This window comes from Pelmatolapia mariae, linkage group LG7, assembly GCF_036321145.2.
Source record: "Pelmatolapia mariae isolate MD_Pm_ZW linkage group LG7, Pm_UMD_F_2, whole genome shotgun sequence".
Lineage (NCBI taxonomy): Eukaryota > Metazoa > Chordata > Actinopteri > Cichliformes > Cichlidae > Pelmatolapia > Pelmatolapia mariae.
The window spans coordinates 39,612,732-39,635,172 of record NC_086233.1 but is presented as its reverse complement, the minus strand read 5'-3'; the positions used below and the strand labels follow the sequence as shown (position 1 = coordinate 39,635,172).

At 39.5% G+C, this 22,441-nt stretch overlaps 2 protein-coding genes across 6 annotated transcripts in view; both read left to right on the top strand.

Moving 5' to 3' along the window:
* The window catches only part of pot1 (protection of telomeres 1 homolog), a 51,484-nt gene extending 41,520 nt beyond the window's left edge, over positions 1-9,964 (top strand). For 2 of the 4 annotated variants that reach the window (XM_063479070.1, XM_063479069.1), the window contains exons 11-20: positions 3,250-3,431; positions 4,618-4,715; positions 5,442-5,468; positions 5,784-5,940; positions 6,314-6,522; positions 6,649-6,784; positions 7,494-7,576; positions 8,440-8,534; positions 8,899-9,028; positions 9,680-9,964. In XM_063479070.1, the coding sequence (XP_063335140.1) occupies positions 3,250-3,431; positions 4,618-4,715; positions 5,442-5,468; positions 5,784-5,940; positions 6,314-6,522; positions 6,649-6,784; positions 7,494-7,576; positions 8,440-8,534; positions 8,899-9,028; positions 9,680-9,798 (1,236 nt within the window). In that variant the 3' untranslated portion in view covers positions 9,799-9,964. Of the gene's footprint in view, positions 1-3,249; positions 3,432-4,617; positions 4,716-5,441; positions 5,469-5,783; positions 5,941-6,313; positions 6,523-6,648; positions 6,785-7,493; positions 7,577-8,439; positions 8,535-8,898; positions 9,029-9,115; positions 9,654-9,679 lie in introns of those variants that run through there. The other 2 variants (XM_063479071.1, XM_063479072.2) reach the window with 2 other exon arrangements.
* Positions 9,965-12,797: 2,833 nt separating this feature from the next.
* LOC134631095 (prosaposin receptor GPR37-like) lies at positions 12,798-20,307 on the top strand. Of its 2 annotated transcripts, none has more exons than XM_063479073.1 (2): positions 12,798-14,124; positions 18,148-20,307. In XM_063479073.1, exons 1-2 carry the CDS (start codon positions 13,219-13,221, stop codon positions 18,991-18,993), a joined length of 1,752 nt encoding a protein of 583 aa, XP_063335143.1. In that variant the 5' UTR covers positions 12,798-13,218; the 3' UTR covers positions 18,994-20,307. The 2 variants fall into 2 exon arrangements, with proteins under 2 accessions (XP_063335143.1, XP_063335144.1); XM_063479074.1 differs by having other exon boundaries at positions 12,799-14,124; positions 18,160-20,307.
* Positions 20,308-22,441: the final 2,134 nt, after the last annotated feature.

The window sequence follows — 22,441 nt, the reverse complement described above, 5'->3', positions numbered from 1 at the left end:
AAGTAAATTTAGGTAATAATGGTTACTGCAAAGGTTAAGATATATTTTTTGACCTCTTTTAATCAGTAGGTGAAATTAAAATGGCACGTAGGCATTGTACGTTGCCATGTGATGAAAGGAGATTGATATATGGTAGAGGGAGAGTTATTGAAAAAAGGTTTCTTTACATCTATCTGACTTCTTTGCTCAAGGTTGCTGGCACATGGTGTGCTGTGGTATCATTTTTGTTTGTTGTGCATGAATGCAGGAGCTTAGAGTTTCCCACATGACACAGAGGAAGACAGCAGTGACAGTTGGTAAAGACATCTATTGGTTAAATAAGCTAACTGCACTTGATGAATGCCTGGCAGCACAAATGAACCAGCTAATGGACGAGATGCACCCGGAATGGCTAACTGAAAGCCAGACAGTTCTGATCCCCAGAAGAAACCAACCCATCCAGCCAGTCCTGGCATCATAGTGGCTGAAATGAACAGGCACATGATTCAGTACATGAGGGGCCCAGAAAGGAATTGTTAGACACACCAGATACTGGTAGACAGAGCAGTCAATTGAAACTGTAAGACCATACTGACCAGTCTTTGCACTGCCTAGATTGATTACAAAAAGGCTTATGACTCAATGCCTCACACGTGGATCCTGGAATGCTTAGGGCTGTACAAGAAATTAATTGGGGATGTGGAGAACAACAGTAGAGGCCAACTTCAAGCCAACTGCACACTTAATCAGAATGTCACTTGGACTGGAGAAGTGTAGCTGGATGGTAATAAAGAGAGGGAAGGTAGTCAGAAGTGAGGGAATTGTGCAAAGGCAATATTGCAGATACTGAGGATAGCTACAAGTATCTTGGAATCCCTCAGGCAAATGGGAACCATGAAGAAGCCACTAGGAAAGCTGCAACCACCAAATACATGCAGAGAATAAGTCAACTCCTGAGGAGTCAGCTTAATGGGAAGAACAAGATCTGGGGATTCAACAGCTCGGCCCCACTGTCATGAGATTAACCTAGTCAAAGATAAAAGCCACTGACATCAAAACAAGAAATCGTCTCACCATGCATAAAGCTTTACCACAGGGACCACGGCAACGGTGGTTCCCGTGGTAATGGGAGCACTCGGGGAGCTGACCCCAAAACTAGGGGAGTGGCTTCATAGTTTTCATTTTTGAAAACCTTGTGAATGTGATAACACAAGAAGGAGGTCACCTAGGATTTTCAAATAAGTATCATAGGTGCATCTACTAAAAATCTCAGTGACCTTAGGTTTTCTGAAAATCTTGTGAACACAATAATTTGAGTAAGATGTCACCTAGGTTTTTCTAATTGATACCAACAGGTGCATCTACAGGGAGGTTGAGAGGTAGCACTGGTGGCCAGTGTTTTTAGGCTTATAACTGTGAGGTGCAAAATGAGGTTACTGAACTATGCAGGAAATCATATTGTTACATTGTTGCTATTCATTTACTTATTTGTTAATTATTTATTAAATTTTTTAAGTTTTCATTTGCTTGGACAATGGAGAAGGGCGACAGGAAGGTGGGGGGAGAGAGTGACGGAGAATGAAAGGCAGAAAGATTGAATGAAAGGCCAAGATTGAAAATCGAACCAAGGCTCCACTACAGGAACTCTAACCTTAAGTACAAGTTTCCTACTCCCACCCATTGTCATAATTGTCTGTTTAGCCATTCATTTTTGTAGTCTATGGCTTTCATATCTTTCATACTTTTATCATCTTGTTTTTTGTTTTTCTAAACTTGTCTTCCTAAATGTTTCTTGCTTTTGCTTCCTGTTTGTTTACATCATAGGTCTTAGGGGAATTTTTGCTTATTTGTCATTAGTATTAATTAATTGTTACTGAATTTTTATTTACAGTGTAATGAATTAGGTTTACATTATCTTCATAGCTTTGTGGCTACAGTGCCTGCGGTAGCTGGTGCTTTATCCTGCACATTGCAATGCTTTGCATTGTCATCCCAGAAGAAGCCATTCCCATTACAATTCTTAAATTCTTAATCAGAGCTTAATGAGGAACTTTGTAGTGATTAGTTGTCACACTCTCCTGTCTATGAACAACTGGGCCCAAGCCATAACCAGATCTTTAGTGTTGGTGTCAAGGATTCAGGACTTTGATTAGCCTTTGGCCATATGTATGTGTCTAGCTCTCAAAGCGGCAGTGAGTCGCTCAGACACTTGATTACTGAAGTGTTTTTTGATCATAAAGGTGGAGACAGATTGCTTTTGGCTACAGGCTCATCACAGCTGAGAGGGGGGAAAAAACAAAAAAACAAAATGACAAACCCCCCAAATCCAATGACCAGCCTCTGAATCACTGTCACCACCACTGACTGTAGGTTTGGTGCAACATTGCCATCTGCTGATAAGTAACTGGTATTAAAAAAATATAGCTGGAGGAACATTTTGCAGCTAAGTAGCTTAATTGACAACAGGTCAATAAACATGTTTGGATATAAACAACAGCGTCTTAGAAGGGCAGAGAAGTGCTTCTCAGAAGTAAAAATGGCCACAGATTCACCAATCTGGAAAAAAATGTGGAAGAATTTCAGGATAGGGCATTATGGTCGTGCTGTGGTTAGCACTGATGCCTCAAGGCAGTAAGGTCCTCAGTTTGAATCTACCATCTGACCCGGATTATTACATTTGGGATGTGTGCAGGATTCGACTATATAAACACTGACATGTGTGCACTTTGTATTCATATTATTAACATTCCTTGTGTACACTGTATTAAAGTTTTGAAGGATGTTGAAGTTTTTCAAAAAACAACATAAAGCATCCAGGTGTTGTTACGCTGCTGGGACGACAGCTCTCAGAGTTAGACGAGGTTCTCTATAACTGTTTTCTTCCTGTGATTAATGTTCCACATGTCGGCGTCACTGAACTCACACCGAACCCTGAGTTGTTACAGATGGTGACTTGCATGGCACCAGTGAGAGAGTGGGAGAATGTTTGTTGTTGCTCAGACTGAAAATAGTTACATAATCTGTTGTTTGTCTTTTGTCTTGCTAAATGTTTTTGTGAAACACTGAAGCCACAATACATTTACAACAAACTTCACAATTGACTTGACATTTTTGTGCTGAGGTCTTCAGCTCTCTTGCAGGTTACTAGTTGAAAACATGTTTTGTTTTGTTTGTTTTTTTTTGTTTTTATAGCATTTCAATCATAAAAAGTTTTGTCTTTGCTGAATTTTTTTTGTTGTTGTTGTTGTTTTGGGGCGTGTGTCCCATCAGCCTGGAGTCTTCCTGAGGATCTACAATCTGCGAGCAATTCCAGGATTCAGTAAAGTGCCTGGTCTTACCAGCAGCCAATTAGAGGTAGATCACCTGGCTTTTCATCTGCACGGAGGGACGTCGTATGGCAAAGGGATCCGGATTCTCCCTGATAACAGCCCCGACGTGCAGGAGCTGAAGAGGTACGGTGAGAGATGAGAGAAAAATGTGGTTTGTTTTCTCGGTTGCAGCAGAGGGGTGGAGCAGTGGGTTCAGGGTGTGGTGTCAGGTGATGACTGACCAAAACAGCTGACCTCCATCATCTTATTGTGATTGTTTGGGTAGTTTGCCGGGACCTGGCGTGAGAGCATTGTGGGGTACGAAGCAGGAAGAGGCAGCTTGCAAGCTGTATGAACTGAAATTGTAAAGCTTTTGTAAACAAACATTTACATGCATTACAAGTCTGTGTGAATGGTGTCCTTTTGTCACAGCACCACTGGACAATATAAAGAAAAATGCGTTTATCAGTAGCACACTACTGTGCTCCCACACTGTTTTACTAGTAACTATACCAGTTGAGTAAGTAAGATCTACTTTAGACACTTTTTTTGTGATAAATGGTATTTTGTTGAATTTAAGTTTTAAGGTCCTCAAAAGGACAAAAATAACTTCATAAAAGTGATCAGGTTACAAAACAGGTAGTCAAGACACAAACTTTGGCTCTTTTTAACTTTATGTGAAAAATTCTGAAATTCCAGTCCCAAAAACATTAAGTGGGCTTAAAGTGCAGTTTCCCGTCGTAAAACCTGTCTGTTTTCGCACAGACGCATTGCGCACAAGTATATCGTTGTTTACAGTGTGGCCAGACGCTTTTTTAGTTTTTGCTTTGCAAAAATGAACCTAATTTCTGCTATTTCTACCTATGAAATTTCAGTTTTCATAGATGGTGCTAAATTGCAAAAGGCTTAGCTGTGTCTAAAAAACCCCCCCAAAAAACAAACAAAAGTAACACACCAGCATCGATCTTTCCATAGGTAATGTCCATATATTGATTCATGGTTTTATTCGGTTTTTGGTTATATGCTATAAAAGACAACAAAATAAGGCCAGGAACTCCACACTATATTGAAAAAAATGTTTTAGGGAAACCTACTCCATGGTGTACACAGCTGTCCATAATGGAGTATTATCGCCACCAAGGCTTAATCTTGGTTAAGAATCAACCCTGTAGTATGGATGCTCTTGTTTTTGTCTGTAAACTATAATTTTATTGTAGTATTTGATTCATGTTCCTGGTTTTATTTGCTAAGCGTATAGTATTTTTTTGTCATCTTTGTTTTTGATTGCATCACTAAATACATTTTTTTTTCTTTTTATTTCTGTCTATAGAGTTATTGAAGCTTTCCAAGAAAATGATGAAGAAGCACTCTCTGAACTCAACGACTCAGATCTCTTGGAGGTCTGGAAAACTCCACCAGAGTCTCTTGGTACGAATGAGCTCTAGATTTCGCACTTCCATACTAACTATGGTCACTGCTGCTCCTACTGATTAAACTTAAATAGATTTCAAACAAGCCTGATTTTACAGGACACTTACATCATTGCTCATGCAGTAATATTATGTGTATAACATTCCAAAAACTGTAAATTCCAAATCCACAATTTCGTTTATACCTTTGTTAAAAAAGATGGAAGATATCATAGTTTTGTTTTTTTTATTATGATTGCGAAAAACAAATATTATGCTGTATTTGAACTTCATGTTTTACCTTAACAGACCTAAACATTACAGGAAAATAGGAATAATAATTGAATTCATGACATAAAAACAGTGGTATAGTTGTTTTTTTGTTTTTTTTAATAAAGTACGGTTAGGGCCAAAGAAGTGAAAGAAGTTTAGTTTTAAAACCCAAATTAATTTACTTTTGTCCTTTGAAAGCTTCTGTTTGTGTAATGCTTGTATAGTGTTTACCTTTTATCTGTACTGAACAGCTAAAGAAATTTATAACTAAAAATGTAGTGTTGAATTTACTTCTATGTACTTCTTCAGATATTGCTTTACAAACTGTTGTTCAGTACCAAGGAGATGTTTAATTTAGGATAGCGAGCTTGCTGTTGTGTGCTAAATTTAAGCCTGTCCAACTTAATGCTTATTTATTTGCCTTCTTGTGTTTCGTTCCGTCTTTGATGCTTCGATTTGTTCTGTGTTGTAGATGGTGAAACAGTGGATTGCAGTACAGGTATGAAATTCAGCACTGCATTGGTAATTGCTAATTGGTTGGATTTGGAAGTGCAGGTAATGTATTATAATGAATATAAAGCAGTAAATTAGGACCAATCCTGTCAAAATAAAAACCCTCAAAGAATGACTCAGTGCATATGATCATTATGAGTAAATCCTTAATTTATTTTAAAAAATGACATCTGTATATAATTTCTAATGTGGTTTTATATTTATTTACCATTTTAATAATTGTTATCCATTCTATTTACTATTTACTACCAAGTGTTTAATGATGAACATTTTTCCTCTGTGGGTTGGTTTTTGTGTTCAGAGAGAAGCTGTGGCCATGACATGCAGAAGGTGACACTATCTGAAGTTAAGCGGAGTGGCCCGGGTCGAGTTCACCATGTCAGGGCCCAGCTGAAGGCCTATGAACCCCACAGACTGCATGAGGCGCTCAAGCTTTACTGCAGCAAGTGTAAATCAATGTAGGCACATGCGCTGTATTCCTGTAGCTTCATGTGGTAATGTGTAGATTTTAGTGCTGTCAGTGTTAATCTCGTTAAAATGACGTTAATGCCATAACTGCATTAACGCGGAAAATCTCCATTAACGAGTTACCGCGGATCGCCCCGCTGGATGGCGCTAACGCGTTAACGAGCTAACCACGCTAACGCTTTGACGCCATCCAGCCCCACGCACGGGGCGATCCGCGGTAACTCGTTATCGGAGATTTTCCGCGTTAATGCAGCTATGGCATTCATTCATCATTTTAACAAGATTATCGCTGACAGCATTAGTAGATCTTGATTTGATCTCAGATGGTGTTGATATATAAGTTTAAAATGATGATGATCTCAGGCAGGATGTCCCAAATGATGAGCTGTTGGAAAGTATCTTCTCTGAGGCATCAAAGGACTGTGGACCCTGCACTCCCCCACCATGGGCGCTCTCTGGACAGGTCAGCCTTCCAAGACACGCCCCAGGTCCCTCAAACCGAGCTCTAACTGTTTACCTGCTCACTCAGCTTATGTTTGAGGGCAAAACCAAGGATGTCATCTTGCTCATGGGTAACAATCAGCAATTATTAGAAAGCATAAAAGCTGAAAACATATCAAAAGAAATATCAAGACTGTTGTCTAAGAATCCTTCCATCATCAAATCCACAAAAACTCCGATATCTTGGTATCTTACAGGTTCAACACTGGAGGAAATGTGCCAGCTCATGGCCAGCTACCAGAACATCATCCCCGTAAGGTCATCAGGAGGTCACCTGTCTCTGCTCGACCTATCTGCACCTTTTCTGTTCAGAGGCAGGAAGAGATACTACGGGTCAGAGATAAATCTCACACACTGATAGAGGGCAGGTGGAGCTAAGCAGGAGCTTGATCAGGCATTACGATTCTATCAATATTGGCAACCACTGATTATTATTTATACTTTAAATGTTTTTCAAAATTATATATTAAATGGTTATACACACATGCAATTTAAAGATTGTAACGAAGACAAATAACAAATAAATAAATTTTAACACACCCTTTATAATGACTCAAATACAAGCGAGCGTAGTCATTTTAAAGGGTGTGTTCGAATTTTCTTGACCCTGCCCACTTAAATGATGGATATTGAGAGACTGTCATAGGCTGTTATTTCCTGTCATTTTTATTTCTTTATTTTTATATAATTACATATTTTAAGAGAATTCTTTGGAGTAACTCATTCATAACAAAAATACAGAACAGATGATGCATTTATTAATCCACAGAGGGACAGACTGTTGGATCACTTATGTCACCACCAGATGAATTTCCACAGTGAGACAGTATGCTTGGTTTTGTGTGTCTGCTGTTGTTGCCTTATCATTTTTCTTATTCATAAGAACAGGTTACTGTCCTTAAACACATTGGCAGTTCAGAAGCTTTTATATAAAAATGTTTTTTGACCTTCAAATTCTGAGTCAAACAGTTGTGTTAGTTCTTGAACATGTCAAATCCATGGCACCCTCATTGTAGTGTGTGTGTGTGTGTGTGTGTTCCAGTTGTAAGCGGTGCTCCGAGGCTGCAGTGAGGGAGCCGAGTGTTGAAGGAGTTGAGATGATAGATGAGAAAATTATCGCTGAAGGTGAGACAGAGATTGGTTTGAATCATCAGACTGTCGGAGTAAATACTGGCGGTGGAGAAGAGCTGAAAGCAATTAAAACAAACAGATAACACAAAATTGCCAATGCTTCATGTTCGTAGGGACCTGTGGGTTTGGTGTTTGTGGGGAGGGCTTTATTTTAAAATGTAAGACGGAATCGGGCTTTGTAGTAAAAATGAATATGAAAACGTCATCATTTTTTCTCCCGACTATCTTGTGTTTTTTTTACAACTTTTTCATAACTGAAGCCAAAATCATATTTCAACTTCCAAGTTCCAAGCAGCGCAACAAAGAACGAAGCCCAAGTGAATAATGTGGAGACATTAATGTGATTATTGTGGCAAAACAAACTCCTCATTTATCAAATGTCAGCTAAGACTTCTCAGGCTGCACTTTTTCCTCTGTGGACATTGGCACATTTTTTCTCTTTACTGTCATGGCATTTGAGTATCTTTGTGTTTAGAGTGTTGGTTAGACAAAACAAGACATTTAAAAATGGCATCTTAGGGAAATTTCTTATGCATTTTTGGTCTCAATAATAATTTTTAAAAATTGACATTAGGGTGCAGCCCTGTTCTTTAGGATATCATAACTTTAATTAGGTGTTGACCTCGAATGCATCAAGAACAGATTCAAAAGTTATTATATTACATTAACAACAACCCCCCCCCCAAAAAAAAAAAAAACAACAAAAAAACAAAACAAAACTCACTATTCCTGTGTTTGTGTCTTTTTCCCACTTAAGTTTCCTCACTGAGTTGTAAAAATTCCTGGCTGATCTCTATCCCGGTCAGTTTGAGCTTCTGAAATAAATCACGCGGTGTTTCTGCTTATTTGGTCTGCAGCTCTCGGCATTCAGCCGCTGCAGTTCATCCTGCTAATGAAACTGGAGCTGCAGGATGCCACCGACATGCTGGATGTTTTCCTGTGGAGACACACTGTGAGTTTCACACTCCTGTTGTTTGGTGTCAGATGGGATTAGACAAAGGGAGAACATCTGGATTTATTATATATTTCACTGTTGTCTTGTCAAATTTTGCGCTGTTTGAGTTTTTTGCCCTAAAAAAGTCAGGTCCAAAATTGATATATTTTGGTGTTTTGGATGTCAACAAATCAAATTCTGAATTTTTAAAAGCTCTTGTCTAACCAAGAATGTGGGTAAAGTAGAAACATTAGTTTGCTTCTTACAGCAAGATATAAATAAGAGGATAACTGAAAGTAACTTTTGTTCATAATGTCTGTGGGCTTTGTAGATGTGATAAATAAATGCTAGTTGTGAGTTTTACTCTTTCTTTTTTCACCAGGAGTCATTCTTCAGTGTGTCTGCAGAGGATGCTTCAGCCAATCAGGAAGCTCAGAACAGCATCTGCCAAATCATGGACTCTCTCTGTCCACCAGGTGGCAACGTGGGTATGTCTGTCAAACCCATACACGGTACATAAAAGATTGACATAGCTTCTTGGTCAGAAAAGTTGACGATGTGTGCCTTAAACCTTAAACCTGCATGTGTTTTTTTTAAAGGCCAATAGGTCCCAGCTCCTCTGGTCATATTAAAAAAAAGTCTGGCTGTATAGACATCTCCAGTGCCTCTCAGCTACCTGGATCTGTGACTTCAGAAAAAAAAACTTCTCTGTGTTTTTCATATCAGTTGCTTCTTTCATGCTTTTTTGAAGTCCAGTTTCAAAACAGAAAGATGGAAATTGGAAAACACTCATAAAAATGTGACTTGACTCATGTCCATCTTTCATACAGTGTGCATGGTCAAATCATTAGAATGATTCTTCAGTTTTAGTAACGGAAACATAATAACTTTAGATCTAAATTGTGTAATGAACTGGACCAAAACATAGAATCAGACATGACATACTGAAAGCTTCAAAGGCATCAATTTGGCTTTTTAATATGTCTAACTTTACAGCTCTGTGGTAGAGATTTGGGGAAACAAAACAATATATATAGCTATATATAACAATATACAAAAAAAACTTCCTGCAGCTTTGCAAAACCAGAAGCAGCAGCAGGTTTAATGTCAGCTGCAGGTTTGTGTTGCCGGATGCTTTGTCATGTCTGCCTGTTCGTCCTCAGGTCAGCACCCATGGCTCGACTTATGTTTGATGGCATATCAAGCAGAGGACGATGATGGACAGACTAAGACCTGCTATCAGGTCTGTCACACGACTGTTGTGAAACCCTCATCTGAATGATCTGACACCATCTGCACCACCTGTGGGAAAGATTCAGATAAAATTCTGATCAGAGGATTCTGATTCTGTCTGTTGTTGTTTTATTTCTTTACATTTCTATTTATTGTGTAAATAAAGTTCAAAACTGAATAAAATACCAACTACATTTTCTTGCCATTTCCTGTGCCGCCTGTGTAAACATTTGATGACTTTTCAAAATAAAAGGTGAAAATGTTATTTTTTTATTACAGTGTATCCAGTAAGTATTCACAGCATTTCACTTGTTCCACATTTTGTAATTTTTACACCCTTATTTCAGAAATGGAGTAAATTCATTTTCCAGCTCAACATTTTATACACAATGATGACAGCATGAAAAAGGTTTGCTTGAAATTCTTGCACATTTATTACGTGAGTCTTCACAGCCTTTGCTCAATAGTTTAAGTACTTTTGGCAGCAATTACAAGTCTCAAGTCTTTTTAACTATGAAGCTTTAAGCTTGGCACATCTATTTCTGGCCAGTTTCTCCCATAAGGTTGGATAGATTTTCAGATCTCGCCAGAGATTTTTAATCGGGTTCTGAGTCTGTCCAAATCTGAGCCACCCTGAAGCCATTCCGTTGTTATCTTGGGTATGTGCTTAGTATTGCCCGATTTGAAGATGAACCTTTGCCCCACACTGAGGTCCAGAGTACTCTTACATATTTTAACTGAAAAAAGGGGCTTAGATTTTTCATGCAGGGCTAAAGACTGTTCAAATTTGGCCTCAGTCTTTCCTGAAGATTCTTATCCTGAATTCCATGACATCACTCCACGACCTGAACTCAGAGTCCGTTTCCCACTTTTACCAAATGCTTGAAGCTAGAATGTCTAATGTTATGAGATCATGGTTACCACATTAATATTCCTCCCTGTATACTTATTATATCTTGTGGCAACTTTAACTCCACAATTGCTCTGAATGCATCCTTCCAAATCTGAGAATTCTGTTAGCAAAATCGTTTTTTACAAGATCTTTGTTCAGGAGATAATTATTTTTTGCTAATTGCTCTGCACAGCACGCAGGACAAAGACAACACTTTGCTCATGTTATTTATATCATACAAACAGGAAATAAATGACATACCTAGTATCCATGTATTGGCATGGTTTACTGTATACTTCTTAAATCTACCTGTTATTCACCCCCCAAAAATTGTCATTTGTCAGTCAAAATGCTTTATCTCTCTACATACATACATTCAGAGAGAGAGAGAACCACAGCACATAAATCTGAAGTAAATCCATGCCATGAAAAGGTTTCCAAGCAGCAACTGACTGTTAAGTCTATATTCATTGTTGACATTTTAACAAATTCTAACATGAAATGTATTTGCAGGTTAAGCTTTTAATTTATCTTTGGAATGATGTATGGCATCACATTCTAGTGTCCTAAAACGCTGAGCAGCAATATTTGCTCTTTATGGATGCAGTCTCACTCTCCATTTTATGAACGCAGATCCTCTAAACACCTTTCAGTACTTATCTGTGGGTTTGCAGCACCATCTGCTGGTCTACTGAGTATATTCATGATGTGATCTAGTCCCCCAATTAAGCATTAAGTATGAATGCCCTTAATACTTGCAATTGTGGTTTTAAAAAAAGAAAGTACACTCTCTTTCATTTGCAAGGTTTAATCTATCAAGACATAATCAAAAATAATATGGTCCTTAGCAGGTCTTAAAATGAGGTAAATACCACTTCAAATTAACAACAAAACATGCCATGCCACTGTGGCCTTGTTTATTTAACAGAAACTCTAAGGATACCCTATTACTGTAGGGTAGACGCCCTTTCAGCAGTAATAACTTAAAGTTATACAGAAAACAGTTCCTTTATCAGTCTCTTACACTGTTGTGGAGGTTTGGGGGGTTTTTGTTGTTTTTTGTTGTTGTTTTTTTGCCTCTCCTGTCCTGCACTGTAGCAATCCGAATTCTTGTTTAAAGCCCAAGAAAAATGCCAAACAGATTTACTTTTCCAAGTGGACCTATTGCTATACTGGTCCACTTGATTGTCCTAGTTTTTAATCTTTATTTTTTATTTTAAGTTATTACAATCAGAATGGGGGGCGGGAAAGAGAAATAAGAAGAAAAGAAAATTTGGGAAGAGAGTTAACAGAAAGAGAGGGAAAGAAAATGGAGAAGAGGGATAGAGAGAGAAAAGACTGAAAATCTGCTTCACCACCTGCTAAAAAAAAATAAACAAGCAAAACGAAAACACAGTAGGGAAACCACAGTAACAACCAACTTAAGCATAAATAACAGTAAATAATAAATACTGAATCTTACTGAGCAGCACATGAGACCCGCAACGCACGATATGTTTAGAGGCAGCAGCCAACCAAGATGTGTCTGTGAGTACCTGTTTGTATACCTGTGCGCTGGTATTTATAAGGTTTCTCCACCTAAGTGTCTAATAGTAGGTGTGTGGAGCCATAGCCCTGCCCCCAGGACATGAAGCAGGCATGGAGGAGATCCGGGCCCCAGACATCCCGAGGAACCACCGTAGGAATTTTAACCCACTCTCCTTTACACTAGGCTCAATTCATGTCTGCATCAGGTGCACCTTTAAATCCTGTTTAAGTTTGAATAGTACAGGTCAGTACTAGTGCACTAATACCCAAATTTCCCATCTGATGGCACACAAGAGTAAAACAACAACAACACATTTCTTTTAAAGGAAGTTTCAACGTATATTTGTTATTGTTGTTTTTCATATGCTCCCCCTTTTGTGCCTGAAAACCTTTCACATGATCTCTTAAGTACAAAAATATAAATCAAATAAACATGTTTCCAAATTCTGGAGCAACCATAAACATCATTTTTCTGACGATACACATCGGTACCGTAAAGCACGTTTAGAATATTGGACGGTTTAATGTAGTATCCGATGGGATTTAATAGCAGGTTTAACAGACGATAACAACCACCACCCCCGGCCCTAGTCCCCCTCCCTCCTCCTCCTCTTCTTACTCTGTCACATCGAGCTTGGTCGTGTCTCTACTCGCATTCGTCGGTGCTCCACTCCGGTCTCCGGGCGCTCCGGACCTGCCACGCGTGCAGAAACGTACTGTGGACCTACTCAGGGATTCTCCATCCCAACACCCAATTCCTGACGCTGAGGATTTACTTATTTAGTTCAGTTTTCAGGCCAGTTTGAAAACTTTTCCGATCAGATTTTTTTTTTCTCACCGGTGATGCCTCCGGACTGGAGACGCACTGGGACGCACCCGAACTTGAAAGGTGCAGCACTCTTAAACGGCCAAAGACTTCGAGGAAGCTCTGTGTACACAAAAATGAAAGAAAGTTGAAAGGTTTGGCGGCAGATTTGAGTTTAAAAACTATCAAAACCCAGAGATGGAGCAATCGATCACACTGTTTCATTTTGCGGTTTAGCCAAAGCCATGAGGATGTGTGCAGCCCTGAGTCTCCTGTGTTTGTGGCTGTGCAGCGAAGCCGTCGTTTGTCAGCTTCACTGGGACAAAACAAAGACGACGTTTAGTCCTTATAATAAATCCGCCACCGCTGAAAGGAATGTGCACAGCCGGAGATGGCGCACAGTCAGCGAGGAGGACCGTGGGGGGACACGCAGTACGAGTGCAGAAGCCTCATGGCTGGTTCCTCTCAACTCCTCGTCGTCTGAGCTGCTAGAGAAAAAGATCACCAGGCGCTCTCTGCCTGAAGGTGGTGCCCAAAGTGGAACTCGGTCATTTTTACCAGAAGTTCTAGTTTTAGGCACGAAAGAAAATGATACAGATGAGCCGAGCAATGAAGTGTCTAAACAAACCCAGCATGGACCCAACTGCACGCGCAGGATGAGTGGACGCACACGAAGGCAAAGGCGGGTTGCCGTATCCGGCAGGGCGACGCACAGCGAACCGCTACCTGTGGCCATGGCGCAGGAGCTAGAAGCCGACCCCCCCTTGAGAATCAATACAAGTGACTATGAGGACGAGTACTCTCTCCCGGACTTTCCCGACACCACGCGGCTCGTTCCAGTGAACACGCGAACCAGACGCAAGCAGGTAAAGAATCCATTCTACCCGGTAACCGCGGAGTCGTACGGGGCCTATGCTGTACTGATAACCGCCGCCCTCATCTTTACAGTGGGCATCATCGGGAACGTGTCGATCATGTGTATTGTGTGTCACAACTACTACATGAGGAGCATCTCCAACTCGTTGCTGGCCAGCCTCGCACTCTGGGATTTCGTCATCATCTTCTTCTGCTTGCCGCTTGTGGTGTTTCATGAGCTCACCAAGAAATGGCTGCTGGGAGAGTTCTCATGCAGGATTATCCCCTATCTGGAGGTGAGAGGCAGGGTGGTGGGGTAGTGGGGGTGTGGTGGTTTGGTAGTCCCTCATGGTGCAGCAGATATAATTGTAGCCGAGTTCATCTTACAGGTGAGACCATCGCAGTCAAGTGAACCTCTAAATTGTTTTGCGCATCTACACAAAGCGCTCTCCTTCGTTCTCCTCCTTCATACACAATAAATCCTCTAATGACTACCTGAGACTGGCTTCAAAAGTGAGTCAGTCCATATATCAGTTGGTTTTTTTTCCAGGACCAGGTCCAGGACCTTTTCCCCCCAATCCCCAAGTTTCATTTTATCTTCTTTTCAATTTTGCTGGTAATGAGCTTTTTCATTCATGATTTCTTGAAATCTTAAATGTGACCTGCATCCACAATATATCTGTACAGAGTTCCCTCTCTGCATAGGTGCATAATTCCTGACATGTTAAAAGAACATTATTCTCAACTTCAACACGTGTTCAAAACATTAATCAAAAGTCGCTCTTCATAGTTGACATGAAAACTTTCAACACATTTCTCCTCAGGCTCATCTACTCTACATCTGTGCTAAGTTTTATTTCAAAATTAAAGGTCAACTCTGCTCAAATTGAAAAACTTAAAGGAATGTAATAATGACATGTTAAAAATGTACTAAACATCGTATATATGACAGTTGACATGAAATGTTCCTCTTCTTGGAAACCCACACTGTGTGTGTAGAGTTTCATCTTAACCCACTGCATAATTTCAGGAGAAATAAAAGGACATTTCTGGTCAAACTCAACATGCTCAATCGAATATAACATCATGTTAAAAAATTACTCTACATATGTGCCACATCTAGTCTCTGCATGTTATGGAGGCCACACATGAACTCAAGAACAGCTTTAGTGCTGGAGTTTCATCCAAAGACAAAATACCAAATCAAGTGGAGCCAGGAATACACATTCTAGGGAAAACTATGGGTACATAATCGTGGGAACATGTAGCAAGGAGCACACAACTATGGCAGGACAATGACAAAGGGCAGCAGAAGACAGAGATAATAAGTACACACTGGATATCAAGAGGAGAGGCAACAGGTTGGACACACAGGTGGAAGCTATAGACGTAACAAGGCAGAGGAAGCAAACAACATGAGCCACAGAGAGCAATGGTTACCACAATAAAATAGGAAAACACAACTACATGGGCAACAAGGCTTAACTTACATGGAGGAGAACAGGAGAACTTCACAGAGGAAGATGAGAAGTCACAAGAATAAATGCAGATGAGACTGGGACAGCAAGGAACACAGAATGGAACAAATTAATATCAACGAGACAGGAGAAGTAAAACTCAGTACCAAGTACACAAGACTATCATTTGCTGCCTGGAAGCTGGTTGTAGTTTTGCAGACCCAAATGCAGTAAGCAAGAGATGAAGGTTACCAAAGTGAGCCTTTTTAATGAATGTGCGATAGACGGTTCAAAGTAAAAGCCAAGACCCAGGAGTCAGAAGGAATAATTACTAAATTGGGAAATGCTATGGAAAACATAAGTGGGACAAAGGACAAAGAGAGACTGAGACAATAAATATAAGAGACAATGACTGAGGCAAGTAGGGGGCAGGTGGAGAACCACTGCTAAAACTAGAAGACAAAGCACAGATGACAAAAGACTACTAAAGTAAAAATAGAAAGTGACTAAACAGATGACAGACTCAAACACAGAGACTTGACATAGCGGTTCATGATGGAGGATTCTATACTTTCTGTGATCCTGTGACGTAAATTTTGTCATCAGACAGTTAGTGTGGGGGTCTGCATGCCTGCCTCTTTTTGTGACCTCATGAGTTGTCCAATGCATTAACTGTGTGAACATCAGGTCTCCAACAAATGAGTATAATCCAGGCTTAAAACCTGCTTAACAGTAATATCTACTCGGTTGTTGGGGTACGAGGTCCCTGTGTCTGCAACAGAGTATAATCCAGGCTTAAAAAGATATAAAGTATACAAAACAACAAATAGGCAGGGTACACATGGAAATAACCAGAAACTGACACAAAGAACTAAACGGTAAATAGGCTACACTTTGCTACTCTACTTGAGCAAACAAAGCGCTACAATATGCTTTATCCATCCATTCAGAGGAGCACTTTTTTGCTACATATTCTACAAGGATAGTTTAGCATGAGGACTGAAAGAACTAGGGATCGAACCATGACCCGTGGTCTACGATGCTTCATATTGTGGCAAACCAAAACAAACAACATGGATCAAATTGAGAGCCAACAGAACATTAAATAATGACAAAAATTCAAAGACTATAACAGAAAACCCCAGGTCCAAAACCCCGGGGCAATCAGAACATTTTCATCATTTCGTCTGTTTCCCTACATATTAATGAATTCATAAGAAAGGTTAGGGACAATAGGCTGTACATAAAAGAGATGAGGTTTAGCTGACACTCATCAGCTACAGCTGCCTGTTTCTGGATACCCCTAAAACCACTATCCAGATGGGTAATAAATGAAATGTACCCATGATACAGAGTAAAAGAAATTCCTTTGAGTCAAACTGGTTTTTGTAAAAAAATATTTCTGCTTTAAAGTTGGACCTTTATACCATGACTCTTCAGGGACTGACTCACTTTTAAAAGCATTTATTCTCACAAATGTATGAATTTAATTTTAATTTATTTATTTTTTTATCTGAATATCACCACTTCCACTGAATCTATTACAAAAAACATCATATCCTTGCCTTTGAGACACTGACATTTGTTGTTCAATTGTTGCTTACATAAATTGCCATAGCAAGTTATCATGTCTGCAGCTTGTGACAACTGAAAGGGTTTGAATGTGACATCTGGAGACAAAAGGTCTTATTTATTGTGTTTAAGCTTCTTAGCAGTGGAAGCTTTTTGTCTGAGGCAGTGACCTACATGAGTTTATTGACGTTATCACCTCGCCACATTGTCACCTAATGTGGTGAGGTGTGGTATGCGGCTCCACTGCAGAGGAGGGGTGGCGCCAGAGAGGCTGGCAGGGCAGCTGGAGCTGGTCAGCCAATCAGGCTGTCCCTTTATCAGGAGGTCCTGCCAAAAGCTAGATAACTGAAAAGCTGAAAAGTGAACAGTCTGATCAAAGTGAACACTGTAAATAAAAACATCACTGGTATTGCAATAGTGGGTGTGTCAGGTCTTTATGACACACCTAAAAACTCTGCCGAATCTGATTTTAGATCTTTAATTGATTTATCCAATTTGGAACAGCCCAACATAAAATTATTTTTTTTCTGAAGACTTTTTTTAAAGTCTAAATTGATTATATCTAATTTTTTTTTCAATATGAGACTTTTGACCCTGATTTTTCATCGTGGGCGTATATCATGGGGGAGAGGCGCAGACTAATGATTGACTGCTCTTGTGTCACATTTGTTACAAGTTAAAAATGAGCAATTTGGGATACCACTGGCACCAGCCAACAGATAAGAAACACAGTTTCTGATTATCCCTCCTGCCTCTTCCCCTTGATACACGCCCACAATGCAAAGTGGTCAAATAAATGTATAAATTGCTTTTTCCCAAAACTCTGCTGACAGTTCTGTGTTCAGGTTCTGTACCCAGGCTTCCTGTGTAAAAGCTGAAAACATTGGAGTATAAAAAGAAGTGTTTGAAGCCTTTATTAGCACCAAGAACTCATAAAACGTTTGGTTAGCTCAAACTGTTTCAAAACTAATTATCTAATTTGAGTGTAACTAAAAAATGTGACTATGGAATATTGTATTTAGTACAAATGTGAAAATGATGCAAACTGTCCATCTATACATAAAAAATACACACAATTTATGCATACAAAAAATATATATACAATTTTTTAATATACATTTCTGATATATTACCATGTTTTGGGGGGGGGGGTTAGATTTATTTGAATTTAATGCTAACATTGTTAAAGACAAATTCTGGTCTAACTCGGTTGTACTTTTTATTTTTACTTTACTTCACATAATTGTTACAGTTATGAAATTGTACTTTTAACTTTTAACCTGATTCTAGCCTTTCTCCCAGGTGGTTTCTCTTGGGATCACAACCTTCACACTGTGTGCTCTGTGCATTGATCGTTTCCGGGCAGCCACCAACGTGCAGATCTACTATGAGATGATCGAGAACTGGGCATCTACCACTGCAAAGCTGGCGGTCATCTGGGTGGGTGCTTTGCTGCTGGCACTGCCTGAGCTGCTGATCAGACAGCTGGTCACTGAGGACGACGAGCCACCTGATGTGACACCATGTGAACGTTGTGTAGTTCGCATCTCAACAGACCTCCCAGACACACTCTATGTCTTGGGGCTTACCTACAACAGTGCACGCCTCTGGTGGTACTTTGGCTGCTTTTTCTGCCTGCCAACGCTGTTCACCATCTGTAGCTCACTAGCGACTGCCCGCAAGATCCGCAACGCCGAGTGGGCCTGTGTCCGTGGGGGCAAGAAGCAGCTTCAGCTGGAAAGCCAGATGAACTGTGCCGTGGTAGCTTTGGCCATCCTCTATGGGTTCTGCATCATTCCAGAGAACATCTGCAACATCATTAATGTGTATATGGCGGCCACCATTCCCAGGAGAGCCCTGGACATTTTGCACCTTGTCAGCCAGATGATGCTCTTTTGCAAATCGGCTGTGACGCCCGTTTTGCTGTTTTGTCTGTGCCAGCCATTCGCCAGAGCCTTCTTGGACTGCTGTTGCTGCTGCTGCGACGAATGTGGCCCGCCCCACTCCCCCACCACTGCTACTAGCAACATTGACAATGAGTGCACCACCACCGAGCTTGAGCTGTCGCCATTTAATACCACCCGCAGGGAAGCATCCACCTCTGCCACCTACTCTGCTGTGGGGACAAACTACTGAGGTCAATAATCAGCATTGCCATTGTACCAATCCATAGCTATGATTTTGCACACAAGGGTTCACCCTGCTTTCCAGCACTCGACACTTGAGAGGGGAAGTACGATGCGACGTTATGATAGATTATTGACAAGCGCTCTCTCCTACAGTGTCCAAGAGTGGGGCTGAGTGGATAAAGACCTTGTCTCCCCAATTTTAAACCCAAACAAACATTCAATTAAAAAGTTTAGCAAAAACTTGTTTCTAAAATATCTGAGATAATTCAAAGGACATACAACTATATATAAAATTAACATTTTATATATTAAGTAGTTAGTTACAGTTTTGTTCCGTTATGAGAAGTGTTACACCAAATGCCCCTGAATTGTCTAAAACAACTCAATGTACGGCAGGGCTGGAATGGCTGCAGTGAAAGGAATGTGTGGATCCTGTGGACACAGACCCTGAGACTGAGCTTCATCTGATGGGATCAGCAGATAGTTTTTTTTTTGTTTGTTTTTTTGTTTACTTGTTTGTTTTTAAAACACCCCAAACTCTTGAACACGCTTATGTTTACTGACTCACCGAATGAACCTGCTCTCTGTCTATTAACTGTTAAAAGATTTTCTATATTTGAATGAACAGTATTAGCCACTGGCAAAAACTTCAGTATTTTTCATGAACTCACTGGTATTTTTACTGAATCTGAGGTCAGTTGTAAACTACTTTTTGTCACTGTTTACAAAATCTGAAACAAGACATGGTTGGTACATTTCTGATGTCACGAGAGTTTGTACCATAATTCAATTTGTTTAAAGATACTTTTGTAATTCTCCTCCGCACAGTTTAACTGTCAAAGCCAGAGGAGCGAATTTTACCTGTGGCTGTGCAGAAATGTTTTCACGTAAATATGCAGTTGTTTTAGCTCCACCAGCATTTCCTCCTGTGGTACAGACTTGTGTTACATTAGTAACAGGTAGTGCAGTACCTAGATGTTTTAAACATAGTCAGTCACAGTTGTTTTTTCTCTTTCTGTCAAAAATTGTAGTTAATTATAGAAAAGTGTATAATTATTTTTTTTTAAAGAAATTTACATTGAGACAGACTCTATGTCTGTTGGCCCTTTGACACACTGGTGACCTGTGAACAGTATACCCCACTTCTTGTCCTTTAGCAGCCCCTCTGCAACCCCTAATTGGCCACTAACCTTTCAAAGAAAGATTTTAAGATTGTATTTATATTATTGTAGGTTTCTACCTTACAATATATAGTACCTTGAGGCAACCGCTGTTGTAATTTGATGCCACATAAATAAAACTCAACTGAATTTGAAGTAAATTTATATAGTAGTCAGTTCCCTTTCTCCAAACGGTCCTTTTAAGAAACTGTAACCAAATTATAATTCAGTATAAATAAAGATTTCATTAAAAACATTTTCCCTGAAATTCATGCAACACTCAATTTTATGTTTTTATTGTATTTTCTTTTTCATTTTTCTTTTTTTACAAAATGAAATATCACATTAATAAAAGAAAAAAATACATATTTTTGGAGTATGGTTTGAATATGATATTGTCTTTTTTGTGCAGCAAATTTCCACATAGTCACTTCAGTCTGGTCCCAAGCTGTGATCAAACACGAATCCCTTTTAAAAAACAGGTAATGTTTCTGCCAGAGTACATAAAAGAGTACATATAAGCCCTCACTTATTACTGAACTGCTCAATTTAAATTTGTGCAGTCTTCAGAAATAATGTTACTGAATAAATGCTTTCTCCACATGGTAACATTTTTCAAACATGATTTTTGTTTCACTGAGTTGAGGTTGGCTGTAGCATACTGCTTTGGATTTGATGTTTCTTTTGACGAGTTAAAAAAATATACCAAAATTCACTACTGAGAAATTGATCTCATCTTGCAGATTTCCAGAAACAAGCTCCTAGAATGGTTCTTAGCTGCTATGGGCCTGAGTTCAGTCAAGTTATTGGCACATTTAAATGTAGTGATGCCACGTAGTGATGTGGCTTGGTCAACCGGGCTGCGCAACAAAAATCGAGAGGTGCCAAAATGCAACCAAAGTGTAGACTGGCTTAATGTGCATCTAACTAACTTAAGATATGACTGTATGAGCAGGTTGCTCTTTACAGTCATTTTAATAATATATCACTGCAGGAGCTCAGGGATTCGCTGATAGTGCGATGCTGCAAAAGACTGAAAAGATTAGACTTTCTGTCAAGGTTTAACTGTTCATAGAGCTTTAACACTTAGAGGACAAGAAAACATTTCTAAATGAAGGATAGAAGTAGAGTGAGAGACGTCTTTGCCATACATCCAGAGCACACAGCTGCTATTGTTGCTGCAAGTCAAATTGAACTCGTTTACTCAGAATTGCAATCAGTCCAGTTAACAGTTGAACCTCCTTAAAGCATGAACAGAAAGCAGACAGAACTGAAAAGTCAAATCAGAAATATAATTTATTATGAAAGGGTTTTTTTTCCTCAAAAAACTGCTCTGATAGTTTATTTGCCGATCACATTCAGCACAACCCTCAGCTGTTTTTTCTCTCACCATAATTTAGTCATCATCGTCACCATGCAGCTAACGTGGACAGAGCACGCCATTGTCCATGCTTTGTGTTGTCATGACAGCTTAGGGAGTTTGTCTCTCAGCTGGGCCGGCACAGTGAATAGTGTTACAGTGCCACAAACTGCACATTTAGCCTCATTTATGCTGAGACAATAAGTTGTTGCTGATGGTCTTTTTGGCCTGAAACAGTGCAGTCAGTAAACAAAACACTGTAGGCAGTTTCTTCTTCTAGTGAAGTTCTTACTCTTTATTTAATTTTGTTAATACATGTTTCTAATTAATATTTTAATTATATTAATGTGCTCCCCAAGACTTTTTTTTTTTACTTTGCTTTTGTCCTTAACCTCCTAAGACCTGAACTCTTCCACAGCATGCATTTTTAATTTCTCTTTGATATTTGGGCATATTGGGGCCCGATGAATGTAAAAACAAAGAATTACCAGATTTTTTTTTTTTTACCTTATTTTTGTTTTTATGAAAAAAAGGAGCCACATATGAGGATATTCGTTTAAAGTTTTGATAGAACAGCAGCAGTATAATGTCCTCGTAAGTGGATATCAGGCCCATGTAGAGCAAAATTGAGTATTTTGGTCTAAATAACCCAAAATGTGATGTCCACATATGTGGACGCCAGGTCCTAGGAGGTTAAAGCAGTTCCCCTTACCAGGCAGTGTAAGTACTGTTGTAAAACTGCACAATGCTTTGTAAGCACTGATTTCAAAGTCACTTTCCTTGTTTGTGTCTATAAGAACAAATCTAAATACATCAGTGAAACTTCAAAAAAGAAAATATGTTCCAACACGTAGACTGCTGATTGCAGCACTGAAGATGATGACGAGCTTATACAGAGGTGTTTCTTGACATGGCTGAAAGAAGTTTTCACATTT

What these genes read in the sequence shown, in the direction of transcription:
- LOC134631095 (XM_063479073.1), top strand. Translation starts at nt 13,219, where the DNA reads ATGAGGATGTGTGCAGCCCTGAGTCTCCTGTGTTTGTGGCTGTGCAGC. An exon ending in GGATTATCCCCTATCTGGAG is followed by an intron (nt 14,125 to 18,147) that starts GTGAGAGGCAGG and finishes ACCTGATTCTAG; the next exon opens with CCTTTCTCCCAGGTGGTTTC.